Below are 22686 nucleotides of genomic sequence, written 5' to 3' on the forward strand. Positions count from 1 at the left end.
GGGGAAACCAAAACCAGGAGGGGGAGAGTGGGGAAGAAGAAAACAGGCAAGGGGGGGGAGAAGGTGTGTTACAGTCAGGCTTGGCAAGAGGAAAAGCCTCAACCGCTGGAAATCTAAACCACCTCATCTAGAGACTGTCCAGGCTCTGGACACTAAACCCACTTCTAGCTACGCTTCTTCATTAGGTTCTGCCTGGGGGTGGGGTGTGGGGGTGTGTGTGTGTGTGGGGGGGGTGGGTTTATTGTTGGTGTTGAGCTGAGAAAGGAAGAATCAAAATGGTTTCTTTTTTTGTCTATCCCCGAAAAACTCTGATTGCGGTGGTGCAGATTAATAATTGAAAAATTCCTGAAGGCGACGGTGTTCATTAGACTTTCAGCCAGTGTCGCTCATACAGTAGCTACTGCAACAAAATGTATGATATATTTAAAACTGAGCAGAGCTGAACAAAACACTGACATTTGGCTTCCCTGAGGCTGTGTATCAGGCTGGCTGAGGTCGGTTCTGTTTAGTTTGCCTCTGGAAATTTCTCTCTGCTGCTGTGGGACCGATCCTCAGATTCACTTACGGGGGACTGGGTGACTCATCTACACATCTTCAGAGCACACATTGTTAAAAACAGACTTAATCCGGAGAGTTTGCCTTGACCCCGTCCTCTCCAAACAGAAATAATTACTGCACAAATAGGATCAAGAAGGAGCAATAAAATCGACACATGGCATCGTTATTATTATGATGCACCATCATAATAATCATCATCATTATCATCCTCATTTTGGTGCAAAGGTCAGGGCAAGGGCCACAGGTTAATGGTTACAGGTCATAAACGTCACTACCTGCACGACAGGGACGTGTCCGTGTAACACGGCGAAAGTGAGTGGCGTCCCCTGGCGCGTTTCAGGATAAACTGAGGGGTGCTTGTGTACTGTGCTTGGCACCTGGGAAGTCATAGGTGAAGTTCAGGGAGAGAGATATACAGCCATTAACATTCACAGCTCAGGGCGGGAGATGGGGGGTGAGGGTGGGGGGGGGGAGAAGTATGCAGGAAGAGAAGTGTAAGCAAAGGAGGGAAGGATGGCAAAGGGAGATTTTCCTCTTGAGTTTCACAGAAAATCTTCTGTTCTACCTGTCATCTCCATCCCCGCTCTAAGCGCGAGACTGTTACTGTGTGTCTGCCTGGGCACGGCTCTCTGACCACACTCTACCTGCGCTATCTGCCCAGCTCCATCTCGAAGTAGTGTTTCATTTCACAGAGAAATGAAACCAGAGAGAAAAATACAACACTGGCACGGACTACAAACACCGTCAAGACGGGTGGTGCCGACTCATGAACAAAGCAGCCGCAGAGTTAAATTAAACAGCCATAAAGTGGCTTTATCACAGAGTAAATTATAGAAATGATTTCTAAATGTCGCCGGAAGGAGGCCTCTTGCAAACACGTTTAATGTAATGTCACATTTCATTTGAGCGCTGATGCTAAACAACAGTGGAACTGTTAGTGTTTTTGTGTTCACGGCGATGAATTATTAATTACTTTATAATATCAGGCAGTTTCAGCACAAACAGACGGCATTACTGACTGCGTTATCTTAAAGTAGAAAGTCTCTAGAGCAGCAAATCAACAGAATGTTTAAACAGTGAAGGTCACTGACATCAAAATCATCTGCTTTTACTTTAATTTAAGTCGCAGCTCATTAGCCGTGAGTTTTGGGGAGTTTGACCAAAGAGGGCTTTTTGCTTTTCAAGCTGTTTTTTTTTCCGAAAGGATCTTTAGAGGCCTGAAGAGGTGAAAGTAACAAGTAAAAAAAAAGAAAAATCCCTCTAATCATCTTGCGACCAGGACATTGTTTTGGAAAACAGTCAATTAATTTATCTTCACTGTATTTACCTCCACCTTTAGCAATTTACCAATAAATAAACCCTGTGGGATTTACACAGGTGGCACTTTGCCTATGAGTCAACACACCTGCACTAAATACAAGCTAGAAACCAACGGAGCAACCGCGAGAGTCGACAGCGAGGAGAGGGGAGATAATGAAACATTTCTATTCTTGCGTGTTCTTGCTGCCGACTGAGACTGAAGCAGCTACACACACGGGGCAAGGACACACTGCAGACAAGAGCAAGGTTTACGAAGACAAAACTCCGCCGTTACTTTCAGTGCTCGCTGCTACTTCAACACAACAAAATAGGTGCAATGAAGGGCATGCTTCACGTACAGTCTGTGGCAGCAAGTTACACCGAGTGCACGCACTTGTGATGCAGTTATTTATGTGGCATAAAGCAAAGTGCTGCCGGGTTGTCTACGTGAGGGACTATCAGTGGATTATTTACTCTGTATCAGCGTAGGGACAAACTATCATTGTTACTGTGCAAATCGTCCCTGTGTGTTGCTTATCGGTGCACTTCATGTAATGAGCTGCCAGGAGAACAGAGAGCATGCCGAGAGCAGGTGAGACAATGAAGACAGAAGGAGATTGGGGGGGGGGGGGGGCACAAAGCTGGTTCATCGTTTTCACTGGTACACAAACACAAATGTAAATGTAAACTGGACAAATACAAAAATGTGGAACCAAAGTGACTTTGCTGCGTCTGACAGACTGACGGTCCACACTGACCTCGCTGTTGATGTCGGCTCCGGCGTCGAGCAGCATCTGGACCATGGCCTCGTCGCCGCGGACACAGGCGTACATGAGAGGGGTCATTCCCTGCAGGGGGGAAGGACGGAGGGGGGTTACATGCCTTGGGCTGGTTGAGACATGTCGACATGGTACTTGAGTCAGAAGAAAAGGTGCCGGATGGTGTCAATCACCTACTGCTCTCTGTCGGGGAATACACCTCATATTAAATCAAGAGTGAGATCATCTTCTGTATCGATCACAAACTTAACGTACTGTTATTTGAAAGAAGAAAAACACGTATTTAGCTGCTGCACAACAGGTTTGGTCGGTTGGTACGTAGATTCAGTTCTCCCAGCCCAGTCATGGGACCACAGTCGTTGTCCCCTTGAGTCCAACAAGTTACCTTTGACCCCCCCCCAGAGATTCTAATGGTTTCTTCCACTTCTGCAGAAAAACACGGGTCCTTCCATTGATATAACAGCCTTGTCTTTCCAAAGTCACAACCTCAGACATCAACGATTTTCCACAGGGAAAGAGAAGAAGCGTCATCCTGAACCCACTTCACCGCGATGGCTTTCCCTGCCAACATTGAGTGCGATTGAACAACTTGCTTCACAGTGTATAAGAGAGTCAGGGACGTTACCAAGCAGACATAAAAGTGGATTTGCCGACACCCGTTGACCCGCTGCTGTACTGATATTTACGCATACTTCCCTCCAGAATATCTGATTTTGTGGTGCATTCCCAAAGGCAATGAAGCCCAGTGCCTACATGAGTTTTCACATTTGGGCGAACTCGGCGAAATTCCTGTTTTATACTTACTACAAATATATGGTGAAATATAAATATTACACAGAATATTTCAATTGTAACTTTTTAAATCTATTACATTTTGAGATCCGCAAGGAAACAGCAGGATCTTATCCCAATAGCAATGACAACATTATCTCTCACACGTTTGAGCAGAGTACACACCAAGAAGATCTTAAACATGTAGGTTTGTCCAGGTTCCGACTATAGATCTCAGAATAAATGTTTGTGCTCTCTATAGTCCAAAAAAAACAAACAAAACCAAAACTCTTCTAACAGGTGAGAGTCATTTGTTATGTTGGCTTTCTTAAACGAATCATTTCTTACTTGTGAGTATTTGTAGAAATCCTTATCTGATTTGTGATACTGAGCTTTCAGAGATCCAACTTTTTTAAATCCTCCCTTCTCATAGAGATCATAGATCCTATTTATGCCAAAGGGTAAAAATTTGGTCCCGTGCTCCGTGATGACTATTCAGGATTATCCACTATCGTTGTAAAAACATTAAGCAGGGTGTGTGCTTTAAAATATTTTCCTCATTATTCCCTGTGGCCACAATGCACTGTTTATCAAAGGACTGTTCTTACCAACTCGTGTCAATTAATTCAGGCATTTACCCAGCAAGCTCACAGGAGGAAAAAGGCTTACAGATCACTGACTCTGTATCAAGCCAAGGAGATTTTGATTGTTCATTCCCTCAGCAGGAAGGAATTCTGGCTTGTAGGGACAGCATGTAGTTTTCTGTGTTTGGTAGACCCCACCCATCTTGTTCTTTTGGCAGCTGCAGTGTCTCTAGTTTGATTTGAGGTTTCCTGCCAGTCCAAAATAAAGTCTGCCATTGCTTTATTGATAACTTTAATATCATTTGACTTTAAAATCACAAAGAACATAGATGTAAGATATATTATCTTACAGAGGGACTGTCTCATAATAAGGATAAGTCTGCCAAGAAGTGATATGGGAAGGTTCCTCCATCTTGTTTAGGTTTCTTTGAGGCTCTTTATCCAGGGATTAATATGTTCTGCATATACTGTGGCTCATTAACTTTGGGAGTAACTTTAATTCCTTTAATTCTCAAGTACATAAAATCTTCATGGGGGCCAGCAAAAGAGGGTTAAAATATGCAGGTTCAGTGTTCCCGCTGTTGCCCAGGGGCATCATTTCTGAATTGTCAAAATTTACTTTTATACCCAGATATTAGGCCAAAGCCTGACACACTCACTAGAGGCCGGTAATGATTTATCAACCAATTTTACGCCCATAATGTCAAAAGGACATTATGGGCGTAAAATCTTATGTTGTTTTATACCACTTGTTACTCCCTGAATATGTGGATTTTGTATGATTGCTATTGCTAAAGGCTCAATGGCCAGAACAAATTGGAGAGGAGATAAAGGGCTGCCTTGAGCCGTGCCTCTTGTTAATTAAAGGGAGCAGATAGCAGACCATTTGTCAGAACCGAGCCTGTAGGCGCTTTATATATAGAGAGTTTAATCCACCCCACATAATATGGCCAGTACCAAATCTCTTCATTACTTTAAACATTCTGCATACAGTATTCCCAATTCAGTTCTACCAGAGGCCTTTTCGGCGTCCACAGAAACAAAAGCACCTGGAGTCTGATGAAAGTTAAGATCATGAATAATATTGAATACACATCTTTTATTCTAATAAGAGTTTCGATCTTAAATAAAGTCTGTCTGATGTGCATCCACAATTGAAGTCAAACCAGCTCTAACTTGAGAGCCAGTGTCTTTGATAGTATTTTATTGTCCACTACAAGAAGTCTAACTTGCTTTTTTTTCCTTTTTTTTTTTTTTAAATTAATGTTATGTTAGCCCAGTACAATGATTCTGGGAGTATAGATTCTTCAAATGACTTATCAAAAACCCTTAGCAGCACATCATTAGTTTACCCTTTCGTCACTTTAAAGGACTCCATAAAGAAGCCATATGGTCCCGGACTTTTCACTGACTGGAGTGTAGAAATAGCTTTATCTAATTATAATTGGAAAATTGGGGATTCTAACAGGTTTGCTTGATCCTCTGATATCTGTGTAAAGGTTGTCATTGAAGAAGAAAACCTGTCCCAAGCCTCTCCAAATCAGCCTCTGAGCTATATTAATTAGCACAGAATCCTTTAAAACTCTCATTAATCTGACGACTGTTTACTTGCCTTTGGTTATTCTCATCCAGTATAGCTGGAATGAAGGATTTTACATCGGCATTCCTTGCCAGTCATGCTAAGGAGCAGTTTGGTTTGTTACCCAATTTGAAAAATGTTTGTTTAACAAACAGAATATCAATTTCGGCTTTTTTAGTTATCAAATTACGCAGTGGCTTTCTAGTGGATCTAAGTTCAATTAAGGTCTAATTTATTTGTGTTGCATAATAGGCTTCCTGTAGTTGTCTTATTTTCCTGCTCCTTGCTTTTTTTTTTAATGGCTTGTATATGAGATAATCATGTCCCTCATATAAGCCTTGTAACTTTCCCATAAAGCCTCAGGTCAGCTCCATCTTTGTCGTTAAATTCCAAAAATAACCCTGCTTGATCTACCAAAAATTTAAGTTAATTTCTCATCCGTAAACAGGAAACGCATTCATTCTCCAAGGTTGAATGGACTAAGCTACAGGAGCATGGTCTGAAAGGGCAATATGGCCTATATCTATGTGTTCAACTAAATGAGTGAGACATCTAGAAAACAAAAATATAATCAGTGTGTGATGCTGAGGTTGAGGAGGAATGTATACTGCATTGAATGGGGCTTATTATGTCACCTAATGTCTAAGAGGTCAAACTGCTTATTAATATCTAAAAGAGCCTGAGCATTTTTGGATCGAACTGTCTGCCAGGGAAGTCTGTCCATCATTGGACATAACACACAGTTATGTTAAAGTCACCCCTAATGTTATTTTGGTGCAGTCCACATCGGCTGGCTGACTAAACAGTGATGTCTAAAAGGCCTCATCTTGGACATTAGGAGCGTACACATTTCCTAACAGATACTCTCCACTGTGTGGCACACCCCTTCAGCTAGAGAGTTCAGATTCCCGACAATTCCAATGTACTTATCTTAAGAGACCCTGACAATAAGTTGTGTAAGTGTAAACTCCCCTCACTGGAACGCAACCATCAAAATACCAGCGTGTGTTTAATTATGCGTCATGACAATAAAATAAGAAAAGCCCCGAGTTGCAGAGGCGCATCATCCCGGGTTTAGCTGTGATCTCTTAAGCAGCCCAGTCTACCGGGCCTCACAGCCAGATGGTTAACTTTGATGATGGCGGTTTATTGACATGTTCATTGCCTCTTTCTGTGTTTGAGAGGGAAGAGCTGGTGCCACTGGGATGAAAGATTTTGATGACCGCTGGATACAGGAAGGTGCACCTTATATCCCAGCTTTTCTTAGTAATTTTGCAGGCGTTTGCTGACTCCTTCCCACTTGCTCACAACCTCTGTGGAGAAATCTTAATAGAGGGAAACTTGCCGCACTTGTCGGTGTAATTGTGCAGCCTCACCAGGACACCTCGCAATCCCTCCGTTCCTGCGAATCTCATTGATATTCCCGTGCAGTGGGCCCTCTCAATTTTGATTGGGTCCTTTTGCACATCCAGAACATCTGGTATCGATTTTTTTTTAAAAATGGACTGGTGTTTTACCCTCCGCACCTTCTTTAAGTCCGATACGTTGGCGGCTGGCGGTCTAATTCCTTTCTTGAGCTGGGCCTCTAGAGCTCCTACCCAGGGTACATTAGTAACCTTGACATCTTCCAGGTCTGAGACCCACTGCTCTATTGTCCCCATATTCTCAATTAGGTTGTCGAAATTCCACAAGTGGACAGTTATTTGTCCACTCATATATTTTGTATACCTGCCAAGATGCCAGGTGTGCAATAATTGTGTTATTTGTGTGATTGAATACACAACAGTAAAACTGGCAAAGTGTTTTAAGGTTGTGGCTGATCGGTGCATGAATTTGTGCCAAAGGTTGTGCTGTGGTTCACAATACATCCCCGAGTTCACCAAGTTGTATCCCAGGCCTGCTGTTCTTGTAGGCAACAGGACAAGCTAGTGTGCAAATGTTCGGTTTACAGGAATGGCCTTTTTGCACCATTAACCAAACATAACTAGAGAATAACCCAACCAAATGAAACAGTTTGACGCATCTTTATTCAAATCTGTCTTGAAACAATACTCACATGCCCAATGAATCTGCAGTCATTCCTTCTGTCCACACTGGCCATTAAAAGATCCCTTCCTTCCAATGGAAGAGATGAGGGACACAATCCAAAATCCTTGTTGTGTGCAAAAATAGATTTCAGAGTTTATCTGAAGGTGGGAATATTTCAAAGATGCAGACTTTAAGTACAAATTCCCTCTTTGTGCGTCTCGAGACAGTGTTTACTTGCTGAGCTGCGGTGGAGCGAAAGTAGCACACTGGAGATTTTTTGCAAAAATACTGTAAATTTTGAAGATATCAACATGTTTTTTATTTACTTGGACTGTTGAAGGCTCATATTGGCTTTAGATACATTGTGTAAATGCATTTTTGCACAGAACTGCGTGCTTTGTCCTCCATGACTTCTTTTTCATCTTTTAATGGCCAGTGTGAACATAGGAAAGAGTGCGATTGAGTGTTGATATGGGCACATGACTAGTGTTTTAAGACTGACTTGAAAAACTGTTTCAAAGGGCAGGTTCACAAACAGAAACTGTTGCAAGAGTTCTCTACACAGATGTTATTGAATAATTAATCAATCCAGGGGTCAGGTCCATACCATTTTACTGTTTTGGAGAAAAACTAAAACCATGAATCACTGTATATTTTGAGTTCTGTAGAATGATTGATTATATTTCTCAAAGGGTTAAATTCAGTTATACAGATATGATAATTGTTTAAAACAAAATAAACAGTATTTCTGAAATTTTTGTTGCAGTTTGAGAAAGACTCAGAAATTTCTGACGTTTTCTCTGTGAGGAAGGATGGCTGCTTGCTCTGGTCTTCATAAACAACTTACTTGATCGGAGTTCTGTCCTGTTAAAATGTGTTGTTGATCTGCATTTGCAAATGCACCACCCAAATAAGTGTCTTCCCCTGCTGGAGGTAAGCACGTTGATTCATTGTCATACCTAACACACACACACACACACCTATTGAAAGCGCATTCTTTGCTCCTTTCTCCTAACCATACCGTAAAAAAAATGCGAAGGTCGAATTCAGTGCCATCAGCGAAGCCCTTCAGAGACCATTAGCAGTTCTATGAGGAGCCCACCAACTGAATTCCTTGTTCCTTACACAGGTACCCGCACACAAAATCATTTAGTTTTCCAAGTCTCTCTTGAAGTAATGTTCTTTAAATCAGCATTTTGTCATAAAGAACCTCCGAAGTGCCATATGCGCATGTCGCAAGCACACTGCTGGTTCCTCATCATCTCCGTGTCTAAGCACTGCAGTAAAATATACACAGTAACCATACATAACATACAACTCAGAGCCCATTTCCTCCTCATCAATCAGGGACGTTTCCAGCAGTTGTTCTGCAGGCTCTAATTTTCCAGACATAATCATAACCGCCTCAAAATAACCGAGTCTTTCCGAGGAGAGCTACGGCACAGGTTGGCTGTGAAACTCCTAACAAAACATCTTATATCTCTGAACGCCACCATACGCACAAAGCACTCTTTTGAGCCTGACATGCCCACACACATTATGCGCCAAGCTGCACGGTGAAGCCTCACTTCAAGTGTTATTGCAAAGAGAAGAATAACAAAAGAACTATGCAGCAAGGTCTTCCCATTTATCAGACCATCCTGCACATTTTAGAGTGTTTTGGACGAGCTTCCATAAAACACACTTCAATCACGTGTCTGATCTGGGCCATTATGTTCAACAAAGGGCTTTTACGACTGGCTCATAACAAACCACAACACTTTACGTTGAAGACTGGCATCCCTCTGCGGTGATTCATTCTTAAATAGTTCCTGGACACCGATCTACTTAATCAGCAGACAGACAAGGGACCCTAATGATCATCACGATGAGTTCAAATACCTCTCAGCTGTGATGACAGACAGCGGATTTGACTTTAATTGTCCCGTAACGATGTCTGGTCCCTTGCACCAATTAGCTGATTTTACAAGGAAATAAAAGCCCATATGTCACCATGGCTTGTTATTTATTCGAGGAGTAATTAGGACAAGTGTCAGTCAATAAATTTTGTTATACTGATAAGGACCCTGTAAAATACCGTAAGGTAACTCGGGTTTGTTTCGGTCAAATGATCTGACCGAATGTGGTATAAGTCAACCTGCTAGAAAGACACAGGCTTACCTTTGAAAAAATCATGCAAAGAACTCCTACATATCTAAAGTTTTCTTTAGAGTATCTGAGTGAGGACTTGCTAAGAGTTTCTTAAATGAACTTAACCAGGTACAGATTCCAGACCGCGGAAAATCCAATTAGACCGCTAGCTTCCACTTTGCAGCGCAAGGAATAACCAATATTTCAGCTGACTGGGGAATTTAGAAAATTCCCAAATGACATTAACACTTGGATGCAGTAAGGCTGAGATATGGACCTGATGGTCAAAGCAAACCCATCAAAGGCTCAGTCCAGGAAAAGTGTTGCAGTAGCAGGTACAAATGGGACAAACCGAGTAACCAGGCAAGAAGGGCCTAACTTTGTCATTATGGGTTATTGAGTATAGATTGGTGAGCGAAAATTGCAGTTTTATCCGTTTACAATTAAAACTGTATATTAATCAATAATGAAAATTATTTGTTGCATCCCGATTATGAGAGGATCTGGAGTAATAAGGAACATTTTATATGATTTCTAAATGGATTTATGATGGACATCAGAGATCCCGACACAAGTGTGAATTATGGCTTGCAAATAATGTGAATTTTGAAAAGTTGTATAGTGGCACAAGTGTTTAGCACACTGCATCGCTCATAGGGAGCAGTCTGTGGCCAGCACGTGTGCGTACTGGGATGGGTTGCCAGGTGATACTTGTTCGAAATTCGCAATTCATTGTATATCACTCTCCACTATGCCTGCGTAGGTGTGTGACATTAATGCTGTGCGTATGTGTAGGAGTGTGTGTTAAGTGCCAGACCTGTTCGCTCATGCTGTTAATGCCATCAGGCCCCAGCAGGTTCACGGCCTGCTTGACCAGGTCCGTCCGTCCGCAGTTGAGCATCCTGAAGCCCAGATCCTGCAGGAACTTGGCCTCTGTGGAGGCTGCGTCCAGCTTTCTGGTGGCACAGAAACAATCCTCCGCTCTGCAGATGGAAAAAACAGATCCATTACTGTGATTAAGTGGGAGCTTATCTCAGAAATGGATTTTGATATTTGTGAATATGCATCTCCACTGCACTCTGAAGGAAACAGAAAATGACTACTTTGACGACTCTGCTTTTCACAGCTTAAAGTCTTGGTAATATAAAATGAATTGTAACATCATGAGTTCATTTCAAGTATTGAGCTGTTCGCATACAAAGTCAATTCACTAGTGTTTGCATTTGTCAACATGTCTTTTTTCTTTGCTTACTACTGTATCTGTTCTCTACTTTCCTCTTTTCCTAAAGTACCTTTTTCCAGGTAAGGCTTTTGCTGTGACTCAGTATTACTCATTCACGTCTCCCGGAAAGCCTCTTAATCCATGCTGCAAACAGCTGTCACAGCTGGAACCTTTTCATTATGTTTGTCCAATGTTTTTTGTTTTTTTCCTATTTCTATATGTTACTGCGGCACAAAAGACAGCACTTTTTACAGAACAAGACAGGGGAAAAACAAAACAATGATAAGAGGACAGTTACAAGAGAACAAAGGGATATGAGGGATATAGGTTGTCTTATGCTGTGAGTGTTGACTGGTTTATGCAAGTGGTGTGCGTGCATGTGTATGTGTGTATATGTAAATATATATAATATATACTATATACTATTTATATATACTATTTATATTAATGCTAATGTTTTTTGTCACTGTAAATACTCCTACTACCACTACGACTACTAGGTGCTATCACCACCGATGATGATGATGATAAAAAAGTAATAATAAAGAAAGGGAGGACGTCAAACATGTCATTATCTACACTACAATAATAGCTTAGTTGGTTGCGGATGACATAGAATAGATTTAAAATCATAGTAAGCAAAGATAATATCAATATTAATATATGGATAATGTTAATAACAGCAGCAGCAATAACAATAATAATTATGATCATAATACTGTGCAGGGCTATGTGATTTTTGTGAATGAACACAAAGAAAGGGGGAGACGGGGGAAACAGGAAAGACAGTGAGACAGAAACATTCAGGGGGAAGATTTACCCCCAACGTCACAGAGCCAACAGAAATAAACACACTCTGCTCAGTGACCGCCGAGTCTCATGAACAAACCTTTAAATTCGAGCCGTGCCAGCAGCTCCCCGAGGCTGCGCACCACTCAGGCACGGCGGAGCTTTGAGCTAAATGCTAATGTCAGCTGGCTAGCGCGGTCGTAATGACGACAAAGGCCAAGATACAATGCCATCCCCAGCCGGGCTAAAAATTCATCTACCCTCACCAACTGATTGGCCAACATGTATATTTTCACATACTGACCCTAATTGACCTTTGCCGACCAAACCACCACGCCTTTTTTTAATTTGAGGACCGGCGTCAGGCTAAATGATAGCATTATATGCACCCTCATTTCCTAACACTTTGTTACAAGGATACAGGATTACATCAAAGATCCACACCAACCACATATAAAATTTATAAAGTCTAGTTTGTGTTGAGCTGAATTCAATTTTAAAGATGCAATGTCATCTTCTCTCTCTTATAAAGACTGAGTGGACATCTTACTCCGGTAACATGCCTGTTATCATAATTTATAGTCAAAAAGAGGGCTGTATTTATATGTAAACATCATAACTTGACTTTTTTGGGAGACTTTCCTGAAGATTTGAACAGATGTGAGCATAACTGGACTTTTTATATGGCCTCAGAGATTTCTGAGCAGTGATAACGGGCTCATGGGCAAAGGTTTATGGCAACACAACAAGCAAGACTGGCTGATACTCTCGTTAGGGATCACTTGGCATTTTCTTGAAATACAGCTGTCATAAATGGGCGTAAACCAAAATTATTCCCCATAGTTACAGTTCTGTGTCGTTCGCTGCAGTTTAACTAAAGAAGTGAGGTTATTTCTACCTCCAGAGCAGCTGGCTTGTTGCACAAAAACTATGTTGCGAGAATAATATTCTTACTTTATCTGTCGTGGCTCGCAGTCCACACCAGGGAGCAGCAGCCTGGCGGCCTGCCTCACGTCATCGCTGTCCACAGAGAAGCTTCGCCGGTGCTCAGTGTGGGCGACTGCAACCCGGATCCACTCCATCAGCGGCGGCAGTACCAGGAAAGGCCTGCAGAGGAACACAGATTTGTGTACTAATGCTTAATGTCCTAATTAAGTCAGATTAGGCGAAACATTAGGGTTTTTTCCCGGGTAAAATGGGTTTCATAATGCTCGGTTTGCTCTATTCACCTTTCAAATAAAATCAGTTAATAACGAGTGGTCCAAAACTGATGGCCACAAACTTTCTAATTAAAGATGCTCCTACAGATAACTCAAAGGGCAGCTATGCCAAATCCGTATTCATAATTTATAACTCAGATAGTCCAAAACAGAAAGATCTAGACGCTGAACCCTCCCTAAACGCTTTTATTACCTTCTTTAATCAAAATCAGTGATGGTTCTTGCCAAGCTGACGTGTTCATATTTCATCATTTGTTTCTAGGACTAGTGTGTTTGTGTGTGCGCGTGCGTGTGTGTGTGTGTGTGTGTGTGTGTTTGTCCTTGCATACCTATCCAACAGAGGACCTTCCGTCATTACACATTCAACAACCCCCACCAACAGTGGCCCATTGAGCCACTGTTTGTCATGCCTTATATACTAGTATGATTATGTCTAAACCCTCTGATGAACTGATTTTAGGTTGAGCCAAGAGGGGACCCGCAGGTGTTTGAGTATTAAAAGTTCAGCAGGTGGTGTGTGGCCCCAGGGCTGCAGACATTTGACCCTTTAAAGGTCTGTATTTTTTTGGGCCGTTTAATCCTAAACAATGCATGAACTATCGAGTCCTTTAAAACCTGCAAGCTAAGTGCTTCCGGGCTCAGGCTCCGTACTTTTTGCACAGTCACAAAAGTGGTATCAATCTTCTCGTCTAGCTCTGGGCAACAAGCCGAATTATAGTATTTCCCAAAATGTCCAACCATTCATTTAGTGTCCTTACTTTAACATTTAACTGAGGATGACAACAGTAAATGACTGAGCCCTCCACCCTTTGGTTACTCTTGCTACGCCTGTCGAGCTTTCCCTTCTCAAAGTGTTTTGTGAAAGCGGAAAGTTGTTTACAGTGATAGCGGAGGCCGATTACCACTTGAAATTCATAGTAATTTTGAAAACGATGGGTTATTTATTCAAGATAAAGGAAAACAAAAGCAGCTTTTTCTTTTCTAAAGTTTGACAGCTGTAATGAGTACTGCCGTTGGCGACCGTAGCTATTCCTTAAATACAAAATTGTTTAAAGATGCTGTGTCCGTTTGACTCCTGATTGTTTTCTTGCTGGGTTTTTCTTACAACTGAGACTGAGGCTAAAGTGAACATGCTCACCAGTTGATGGTCCTTTTAGATGATATGGAAATAAAGAAAATAGCATTTTAGGATTAAGACTAAGTGATGTGTCTGGCAAACATAAAGCTACCTCGGGTAGCTCCGACTGGGGGTTGCCGGAGCACAAACCTTTATGCGGAGCCGCATAACATTACCCTAGACTCTCATAGCATCCGGGACTGGTTTCCATAGCAGTGGAGAAATACCGAGGATGCTGAGAAATCCAAAGACGAGCCGTGCCTAGTAGCTGACAAGCTATGATTTGGTAATTGGGGGTTTAGTGAATGATCAATTAGTGAGATAAGCTGATCATAAGTCTGATCAGCAGCCGTTCCTGAAGTTTTCCATTTTTCAAAATGGTGTAAGAGAACTAACCTGTGACTATTCATTTTGAGGAATCATTGAGGCTTACAGTTGTATTAAATATTCAAAGACTGAGGAAAGTTAAACTGCAGCACCAGTTATTGCTGCACATTTACAGTAGCTACAGTAGGTACCCAGGGACTGCATAGCATCTGCACTTGTTCAGCATGAACCATCCTGAAACCATATTATGACTCGGTGCTTAAGTCCCGCTCTGCTGTGCTGTGCTGTGCTGTGCTGTGCTGTGCAGTGGCTTATTGCAGCCTCAGAAGATAGGATTACAAAGTCTGACATCTCTCGGCAATCAGCACCAAGTTCCACCGGTGCAGACTGAGTTGTAACTGTCAAAACCCTGGGAAAAATATTAGTCAGCTAAATATGATAAGTGCAAGGTGACTGTTTTATCCCGGAAGAAAACTTCTGAGAAATCCCTCAACGGCGTCGGATATCCATTCAGTCACATTAACCTCTGCACCAAAATGTGGACATTCACATTGAGCACAGAGAAAAAAAAGAAAAAAAAAAACCAGGCAGAAAAACTGGTACTAATGCTCTCATCATAATCAGCTGTTTCTTAACAAGTATAATATCACAATCATGAAATCACCTCTATGTCCTAGATGACTTGATTCTTTAAAAAAAAAAAAAAGAGCCTTCTTCAGAGTCTCTAACCTGAAACTAATGCCTACTCTGTTTAGCATCTTCTGTATGGAAATGGGACTGAACAAAGACATTTTTCAAACACTCCTTCGACAAGGTGCGTTTTAATGTAATTTAAACTACATCTTCTGATGACGTGAATGCTCGCAAGTTGTGAATTATGGGCTCTCTCTCCCGTCACTACCTTCACGCAGCATTAGCCATCTACTACACTGATCTACCTCTATATTTATAGGTGTGGATTTGTTAATTTTTCCTCTGCCGCCGAACGTGGTTTCTTGCCAGGAGCAGTTGGTGACGGTAGCTTAGCGAAAAAGCTGCAGCCATCATTGCGTTTACAAGACAAGGGGCTATAATACGACCTTCTGAGCAGAACTACTTCTTCAGGGCAGACTGGAAGATGCAGTGACTCGCTATCAGAAAGTGCGAGACGGGCCGGCTGGGCCGGGGGCCGGCTGTTTGGCATGCTAACTTCAGGAGAATAAAAGAAGAGACAGAAATAGAAGCAGAAAGAGAGATGACGTTGGCGTCGCTTTCAAACCGCTGGAGACGGCTCTCGGCGGGAAAAAGGAACGACGTTTGATGCTGAACCCGCAACCTTTCTTCTAGACTGGTAAGTGAACAGCTGGTAATGCTAACGTCGACTTTGTAGCAATAACGAGACTTACAAATAGTTCCTTTAAGAGTGAAGATCATTTTTTGATCAGACATTTATTTCCCAATCTGGTAGATTAACGGTTTCATTACCTCTGACAATGAAGTTATATTTTCACCTGTGTCTGTTTGTCATTGGGATCTGGTTAAAAAGGGGCAGATCCAGGAATTTTTTTTATGACTTTCCTTAACATTGCGAGATGTTGCATTTTTTTTTGGTGGAGGTATGAGCTCTACCGAGTGCCACTCTAGTAAAATGCTCTATTCTTAATCTATTTGGCCACAGTTCACTGTAAAAGATATCCTGACTCACAAAACAGAAATGACAGACTTCGTTTTTCCTGAACTGGATAAAGTTCATAGGTCTAATGGTTTTTCATGAGTCCATTTGCTAGCAGTGTGCCCTCGGTGAATCCTACCCTTTCATAATAATTATCTTCTCAGGCTCATAGAAATGATCCTTTTCTCTACTCTACATTAGTGACCTAATGACAAATAGAACAGCCTTGGGATATGGCTAATATGGGCTTTTTGCTTTTCCTATCACTTAAAGCAGGTCATTGGTAGACAGGACACACTTGAAAAAATATTTTTATAAGCTTCCCCTTAGGCAGATATTGAGCTTGATTCCCCCCCCATTTGCAGTCAGACGTTGTGGGTATACCCTTTTTACTAACTCAATGATTCAGTATACTTTAAACAACAAATGTACTTATTCTACAAGAAACATGAATTATGGTAGAGTTAGGAGTAATTCTGACTCAGCCAATCCTGGTTTAGATGATAATAAAACAGACTATTTTCCTTGAAGGCTTTTAAAACCATGAAGTAGTCTCAAATGCACATCAGAAAACCTAAAACATTAAATTAAATGAGCTAACTTTACGTTATAGTCAGATAATTATATTACGAATCCATCAGTAAAGCTCCCTTTTAGAGCTTTTCTTCCTCATGACCCTCTAGCAAAGATGATTTCTCAAAAAATGATTTCAAACAGAACCACATAGCCAACTGAGAGAGAGACCATGTTGGGCTGTTATGTTTGCTGTATATGCAGCCGCCTGGTCCTCCAGTCACTTCGCCGTAAGCGCGTTTAATCAAGACAGCAGCTTTTAGATATTGATACGCTGTGTTTAACCAGTCTACATTTTGTGTGCATCAATTTCTCATTCCACAAGAAAAGCTATCCTTGTCTTTACACCGACAGTTGGCCAGGAATTTGAACTCTGGCAAGAGTTTAAAAAGGAAAAAAAAAAAAAGCAAGGTCTTCATTTCTGTTTAACAGTTGGCTGACTGATGTGACAATTCAGACCTCCTCCCTTTTCTCAGAGCTTGTGGTCTAACTGATGTCTGCTTCTCGAAAGACATATTTACCGTTCAAGGTCTGAAAAAGAGGGGAGGCCCAGTCCTGAATGAAAACACCGAGGGTAATGTTCTCCATTGATACGGACGGCAGGCCTGCAGCGACAACCAACACAAAGATTCCTCCTCTGGGGCCGAAACACTAAATATATGATGAACCATAATCTACTGCACCTCTGCTAATATTTTAACTTCATCTAGACTCTTCATCTTTCTTACAGGCTTCAAAAAATCGGAGTGATAAACCAACTTTCTTCTTCCAGGGGTAACATATCTGGTAGATTTACTTCCCTCCTATAATTTTTCACTGAACAGAGGCTTTTCGGAAGCTTCACAAAGCAACCCTAAAAGATTATTTTATCTCATTTACTCGTAGTCTGTCTGTCTCTTACCCCACTGTGTTATTTAGGCCCTTTCTACTCGTTTTCAACCTTTCAGCAGAATGCTAAACAGAGACTTTTCTCCCCGGGGGCCCGAGAGCCTGCTGATATCACTCCGCCTGACATTCCCCTTGCTCCCCAGGGCCGTCAGGATGGAGTTTTATCTTTTCAGAGTGAAGAAAAGATGTTGGAATATCTGTCCATCCGTCCATCCAAGTGAAGTCCCCCCGGTTCCCATCAGTCGGCTCAATGCCTAGGGAAGTGTCAGCGATGGCCAGCCCACGCAGCATCTTACCGGATCGCTTGCGGGGCGAAAAACTTATGCAAGGAAGTAGGAATGTCTGTGCAATCCTTTAAAATATTTACTATTATTCTAGATGTAGTGTGCCAGTAACTGACAGCTGCAACATGAAAGCATATATGTGTCTGCATATCAAGATGGAGAGCATTAGGAAATCGTGCCCGCTCAATGCAGTGCTTTTACAGTGTGTAAAGAGTGCCAGAAATGCGGGTGATGGACATTTTGGGAGATTGGATTTTAAATTCCACAAACATTTCTCAGAGACAGAAAATCAACTTACTGCTTGATTTACAGCTTGATGGGTAGAGGCAAAGAACCACATATCATAGTTTGCAAGCTGGCCAATTGACTAAAGGGACTGACTAAGAAATAACTCTTTTCAAAAGGGCTCCTTTTGGCTCTTTTCCTTCTTCCTAGTTCAGAGACAAACTCCAAAATCTGAGTTTCAAGACTGAATACATTATCACTCGCCGCCAAGGCCTGAACACTTTCAGAGTTTTCAAAAAAATGCAGCTCGCTTTTGCCTGATTTTATCATTTACAACCATGTATATATCATTTATATCTTATCATGTTACTCTGTCATATTTCCCAGGTATGATTGTTCAGATTATTACCAATCCCTGCCAAATAAATATAAATAATGAAAGCCAGAAATAAAAGGCAAAGATTCCTCTTGTCGGCAGTGTGGATAGGGTAATAGGGCATACAAAATGTGAAAATGGTAGAAAATGGAAGAAAAAACAGAAGGTATAAAAATATATTTATTATTAACCTTGAACATTTCTTGCCACTTTTGCATCATGTTGCTGAAGCACTGTCTGTGCTCTGAAGCACTAAACTGGCACAATGTGTACTTGGATATATTTAAATTTTGTAACTTTCTTGTGCTAATCTTGGACTTTTTTTTTGACTTGACAAGTGAAACTGCTGAACGCATCAGCAGTGTTGGTCTCTTCAGACCATCTCATTCGAGGGGGAGGTACAGGACCCTCCATTCTTGAGCACCTCTGAGGCTGCATTTGACCGTCAAGATCATTTCTGAGCTGCTCTGTGAGAAGAAGTGATGCGGACTGGTACGGCTCTACACCAGTTCCCTCCCCAGGATTGTAAGATTTGAGTCCAAAACCTAGGTTCAACTTATCTCTTCTGCCTAACCATACTAGTTTGTTTTGAAGTGCTTCCTCTCTGTCTGCTCTCACCAATGACAAACTGTGTCCTGCCCATTTTTACGTACACGGGGAGACTAGAGAGCAGTTATGCGGAGAGACGTCCTTGCAGGAGAAAACACATAAGTACGACTGAAGGGAACAAAACGCTCAGGTAAAAACAAGCGCTGCGTGTTTTGCTTCTCCACTCAGTTTTCTTACTATCAATTTAAAAAAATGCCACTAAAGATGTTATCTACCAGCAGGAGCGATTTTTAGGCAAACTTTTCCAGATTTGGACTGAAGCACCATTGGAAAAGTGCCATCATTTCCAGCGCTGCTGTTGGACTCACCTCTCAGTCTGTAAGGTGACTTTGGAGGGCTCAACGTTTGGGTTCTCCCATTCCATCTGTGGGCAGTGCATGAAGTAACACAGGGTGTAGAGGGCCTCGGGCTCCCAGTGCACTGTCGTATTGGTCTTCTGGTGGACCGGAGTCCCATTGCTGGGGTTTTTGATGTGCAGCGGCTGCAGGTGGTGCATGGCCCGGGATACCAAATCACCTGGAAGATACGAGAATAGCATGTGGATTTCACAAACATGATGTGATACAGATACAGAGTGACACAAATAGAAATCCATTAGACATGAAATAACAACATTGTGTACTACACTGAGGAAAGGGCTGGTCTTTATAGCAAAGTCCTACGCTTTACTCTCAGAGCACAAATCCATTTCCTACACCATTCGTTTGTCACATGAGTACTCGCAGCACTTCTGCGATGATGTAGAGACGCACTCCCTCATTCACAAACCCTCTGATTCACCATACATTTAGTCATACACATACAGTAATGCCCACTCAATCCTTTCCGAGTGGGAAATTGCTGCCTTGAAATTAAATCTTGAGCACATTGTGCTTTTGTCAGTAAATCGCAAAGGAGTGTGAGCTCTTATTCTATCTTCAGTTTTCGTACTTTTATTTTATTTTTTTTAAAGTTTGTAGGGACACAAACCTTTTTATTAACACAAACACACACTACTCGTGCAGTAACGGAACAGTTTTCTGTAAAAACTGTACATTACAGAGATGAAACATTGTTTCTAAGCAACATGGAGTACATTTTCTGCTTCCTCATTGATAAACGTGGTCCATAGATTTTAGTGTGAATTTATTTTTAGCTGTGTGTGCAGAGGAGGAATAAACTTTTCCAACTCTAAGAGTTTTGGACACTGGAGGAGGTATGAATTTCAAAGTCTGAAATTCAATACTTCCTGGCTATAGAGACAGATATTCAGCGCTGACATTTAAAGAGTGATAATTCTCTGATTTAGGATTTTGGCAACTTCGCAGCACTTTATCGATGTGTTCATTAGTGATGCATTTAAGAATAACTTGTCGCGCCGAGAGGGAAAATACCGCAGTGTGAGCCGGCAGGGTTGATTTCTCAGAAAAATGAATACCCCTATTGATCTGGTTATTTATTCAGTTTATTGGAATGCTGGAGGTTTCCACGCACAGAGTCTGACACTTGGAAAACAGACCCCACCACTGCCTGAATTCTCTTACAAATAGTGGATTCATGAGTTATATGGGCATAAAACAATATGTGTGAAAGTCTGAAGCTCTGAGCTGCAGTCAGACAGTAAACACACTGCCGCCTCTGCCTCCCTCTGCCTCCCTCTGCCTCCCTCTCCCCCTCTCTCTCTCCCTCTCTCTGATCTCGTTGGATTGTTTGTTCCAAATACACCCAGTCGGAGGAAAGTTGGCCTGTCTTGAAAACCTCATTCCTTAGACAGAATGACACGGTGAGTCTAAGCCCAAGGTTCTCCATCTGTCAGACTAAAGACCCCTGACAGAGTTCACAGGCAGTCAGACGTCAACAGAGCACGCTGCTCGCAACACAGCTTGCACTCTGCCTCCGGGGAGCCTTGTAGACAGTTACCGAGAAAGAATTAAATACATCAACAAATAATTGAGAACAAGGCAAATCATGCCCTGTTTCCATGATTGCGTTGAACTGATTGAAGACCCGGGTTGGAGAAGGCTCCCTCCGTCCTGGTATGACATATTAGACAAACATGATTACGTATGGTCACTTAGTGCGGGGAGTCAGCTGCAGAAGTCATGATTGGAACTGCTCTCAGACTTATGAAAACCTGTCTGTTTCACAGTTACAATTCATCACATCATTAACACTGAGGAACTTGAAACTAAATTTATACTTAACACGAGGGGTTAACTGGAACCCTACCATATATATCTACAGCATCGATTTGCTTTATATTTCAGCACTGGATTTCACCCACTGACAGCACTAGACAGATGTACGGTATGTGATCAGGATCTATTGTGCTTTAATCATATTCAACCCACTGATTGTGTTTACATTCTTTCATTTACTCTGAGATATGGCGTGACGCATTTACTAAGACTAGAGTTAAATCCAAGTACCTTTTACTTCGCCTTTTCTTATTACTTGAATATGAGACTAATGCCATTCGGTCATCGTGTTTACCTTCTTTAACTTCCTGTGATGAAGTGCAGTGATTGCAGTGAGTGGAAGGTTTGCAGTAGAAATGGCTTTGCTAAATTCATGCTCCTGAAAGGAAAAGACTACTGTGTAACGTTGTTTTCACTACCGTCATTCTCCATTAGCCTCAGAAACTTGTAGAAAAAAAAAACACAAGCTGCCCTATCTGACCAATTCAAAATCTTGAGGTCGTGTTATCTCCCTAGCCACAGCAGCCCCAAGGTGCAGTTACGTATTTAAGGAGGTGCATGCACAACTATAAATCCAGCTTAACACCAGTTTGTTCAAGGTAAGGGTAATGACAGCGACAAAGTCTATAGAGGAAGGAGGATGGGGTGGATGGATGGGTCAACAAAACGTCAACGCTGGTTACTTCTAACCATGGCCACAATCGTTTCCTAACCTAAGTAAATCCAGTTTTAATTTGGTGGATTCATGCAGTGTGCTACTTTCTGAAACCGTAAGCGCAAGAAAATGCAATTTTCAAGTTTTGATATTTTATAAATTATGCAAGCAATTTGGCAAATAAAAATGCTGAACATTCCCCTTGGTCCAACTGGACCAATGTGAGAATTTCTTGATTTTCTGTGGTTAACGCAATCGTAAACTGAATACCTTTAGGGTTTGAACTGCTGACCAGACAAAACAAGAAAATAAAGACACAACCTTGGGTTCTAGAAACATTCCATGGGTATTTTCACTAATTTGAAAAAAAAAAAAAATCAATATATAAATCATTAAAATTCAACAATCAGTACTTGCAGCTCTACAGGAACTGCTGGTATAAATATTATTCTAGACTTGGTTCACTGACTGTGTGGCACTGCAGCTTGCACACTCTGTTTGCTATGCATGTTCTTTGCTCGGTAGCATTTAGCTTGAAATCTCAAGCAGGCGGTCTAAACTTGAAGCATAGAAAGCCTCTCCACTCCAGGTACCCAGGAAGTCCTCAAGCTACTCAGTGTGTGTTTACGCAGTGTGCTACTGGCCTGAATATTAAGAGGAGAAGAGAGACATTAATAAAGATTAAGGAGACAAAACAATAGGGACTGAAATATGCATTTACATTAAGAAACACCCTGCTCAATGGGAAACAATATGAGCAACTCAAAAAAGATACAACAGAGAACCACTGACTCCAAGAACTGACGACTTTCCCCTGGGATTTACGGAGCTTGCTGAGCAAAAAC

General features: G+C 41.7%; 1 protein-coding gene across 2 annotated transcripts in view; it reads right to left on the reverse strand.

Annotated features, from left to right (window-relative positions):
* The window catches only part of LOC120797554 (ankyrin repeat and BTB/POZ domain-containing protein BTBD11-A), a 166657-nt gene that overhangs the window by 13574 nt on the left and 130397 nt on the right, over positions 1-22686 (reverse strand). For both annotated transcript variants that reach the window (XM_040141316.1, XM_040141325.1), the window contains 5 exons: positions 19318-19525; positions 12694-12846; positions 10546-10711; positions 2616-2705; positions 834-935 (listed from right to left, as the gene is read on the reverse strand). In XM_040141316.1, coding sequence (XP_039997250.1) covers positions 834-935; positions 2616-2705; positions 10546-10711; positions 12694-12846; positions 19318-19525 — 719 coding nt within the window. The remainder of the gene's footprint in view (positions 1-833; positions 936-2615; positions 2706-10545; positions 10712-12693; positions 12847-19317; positions 19526-22686) is intronic.

The sequence above is a fragment of the Xiphias gladius genome, chromosome 2 (genome assembly GCF_016859285.1).
Source record: "Xiphias gladius isolate SHS-SW01 ecotype Sanya breed wild chromosome 2, ASM1685928v1, whole genome shotgun sequence".
In the NCBI taxonomy this organism is placed as follows: Eukaryota; Metazoa; Chordata; class Actinopteri; order Istiophoriformes; family Xiphiidae; genus Xiphias; species Xiphias gladius.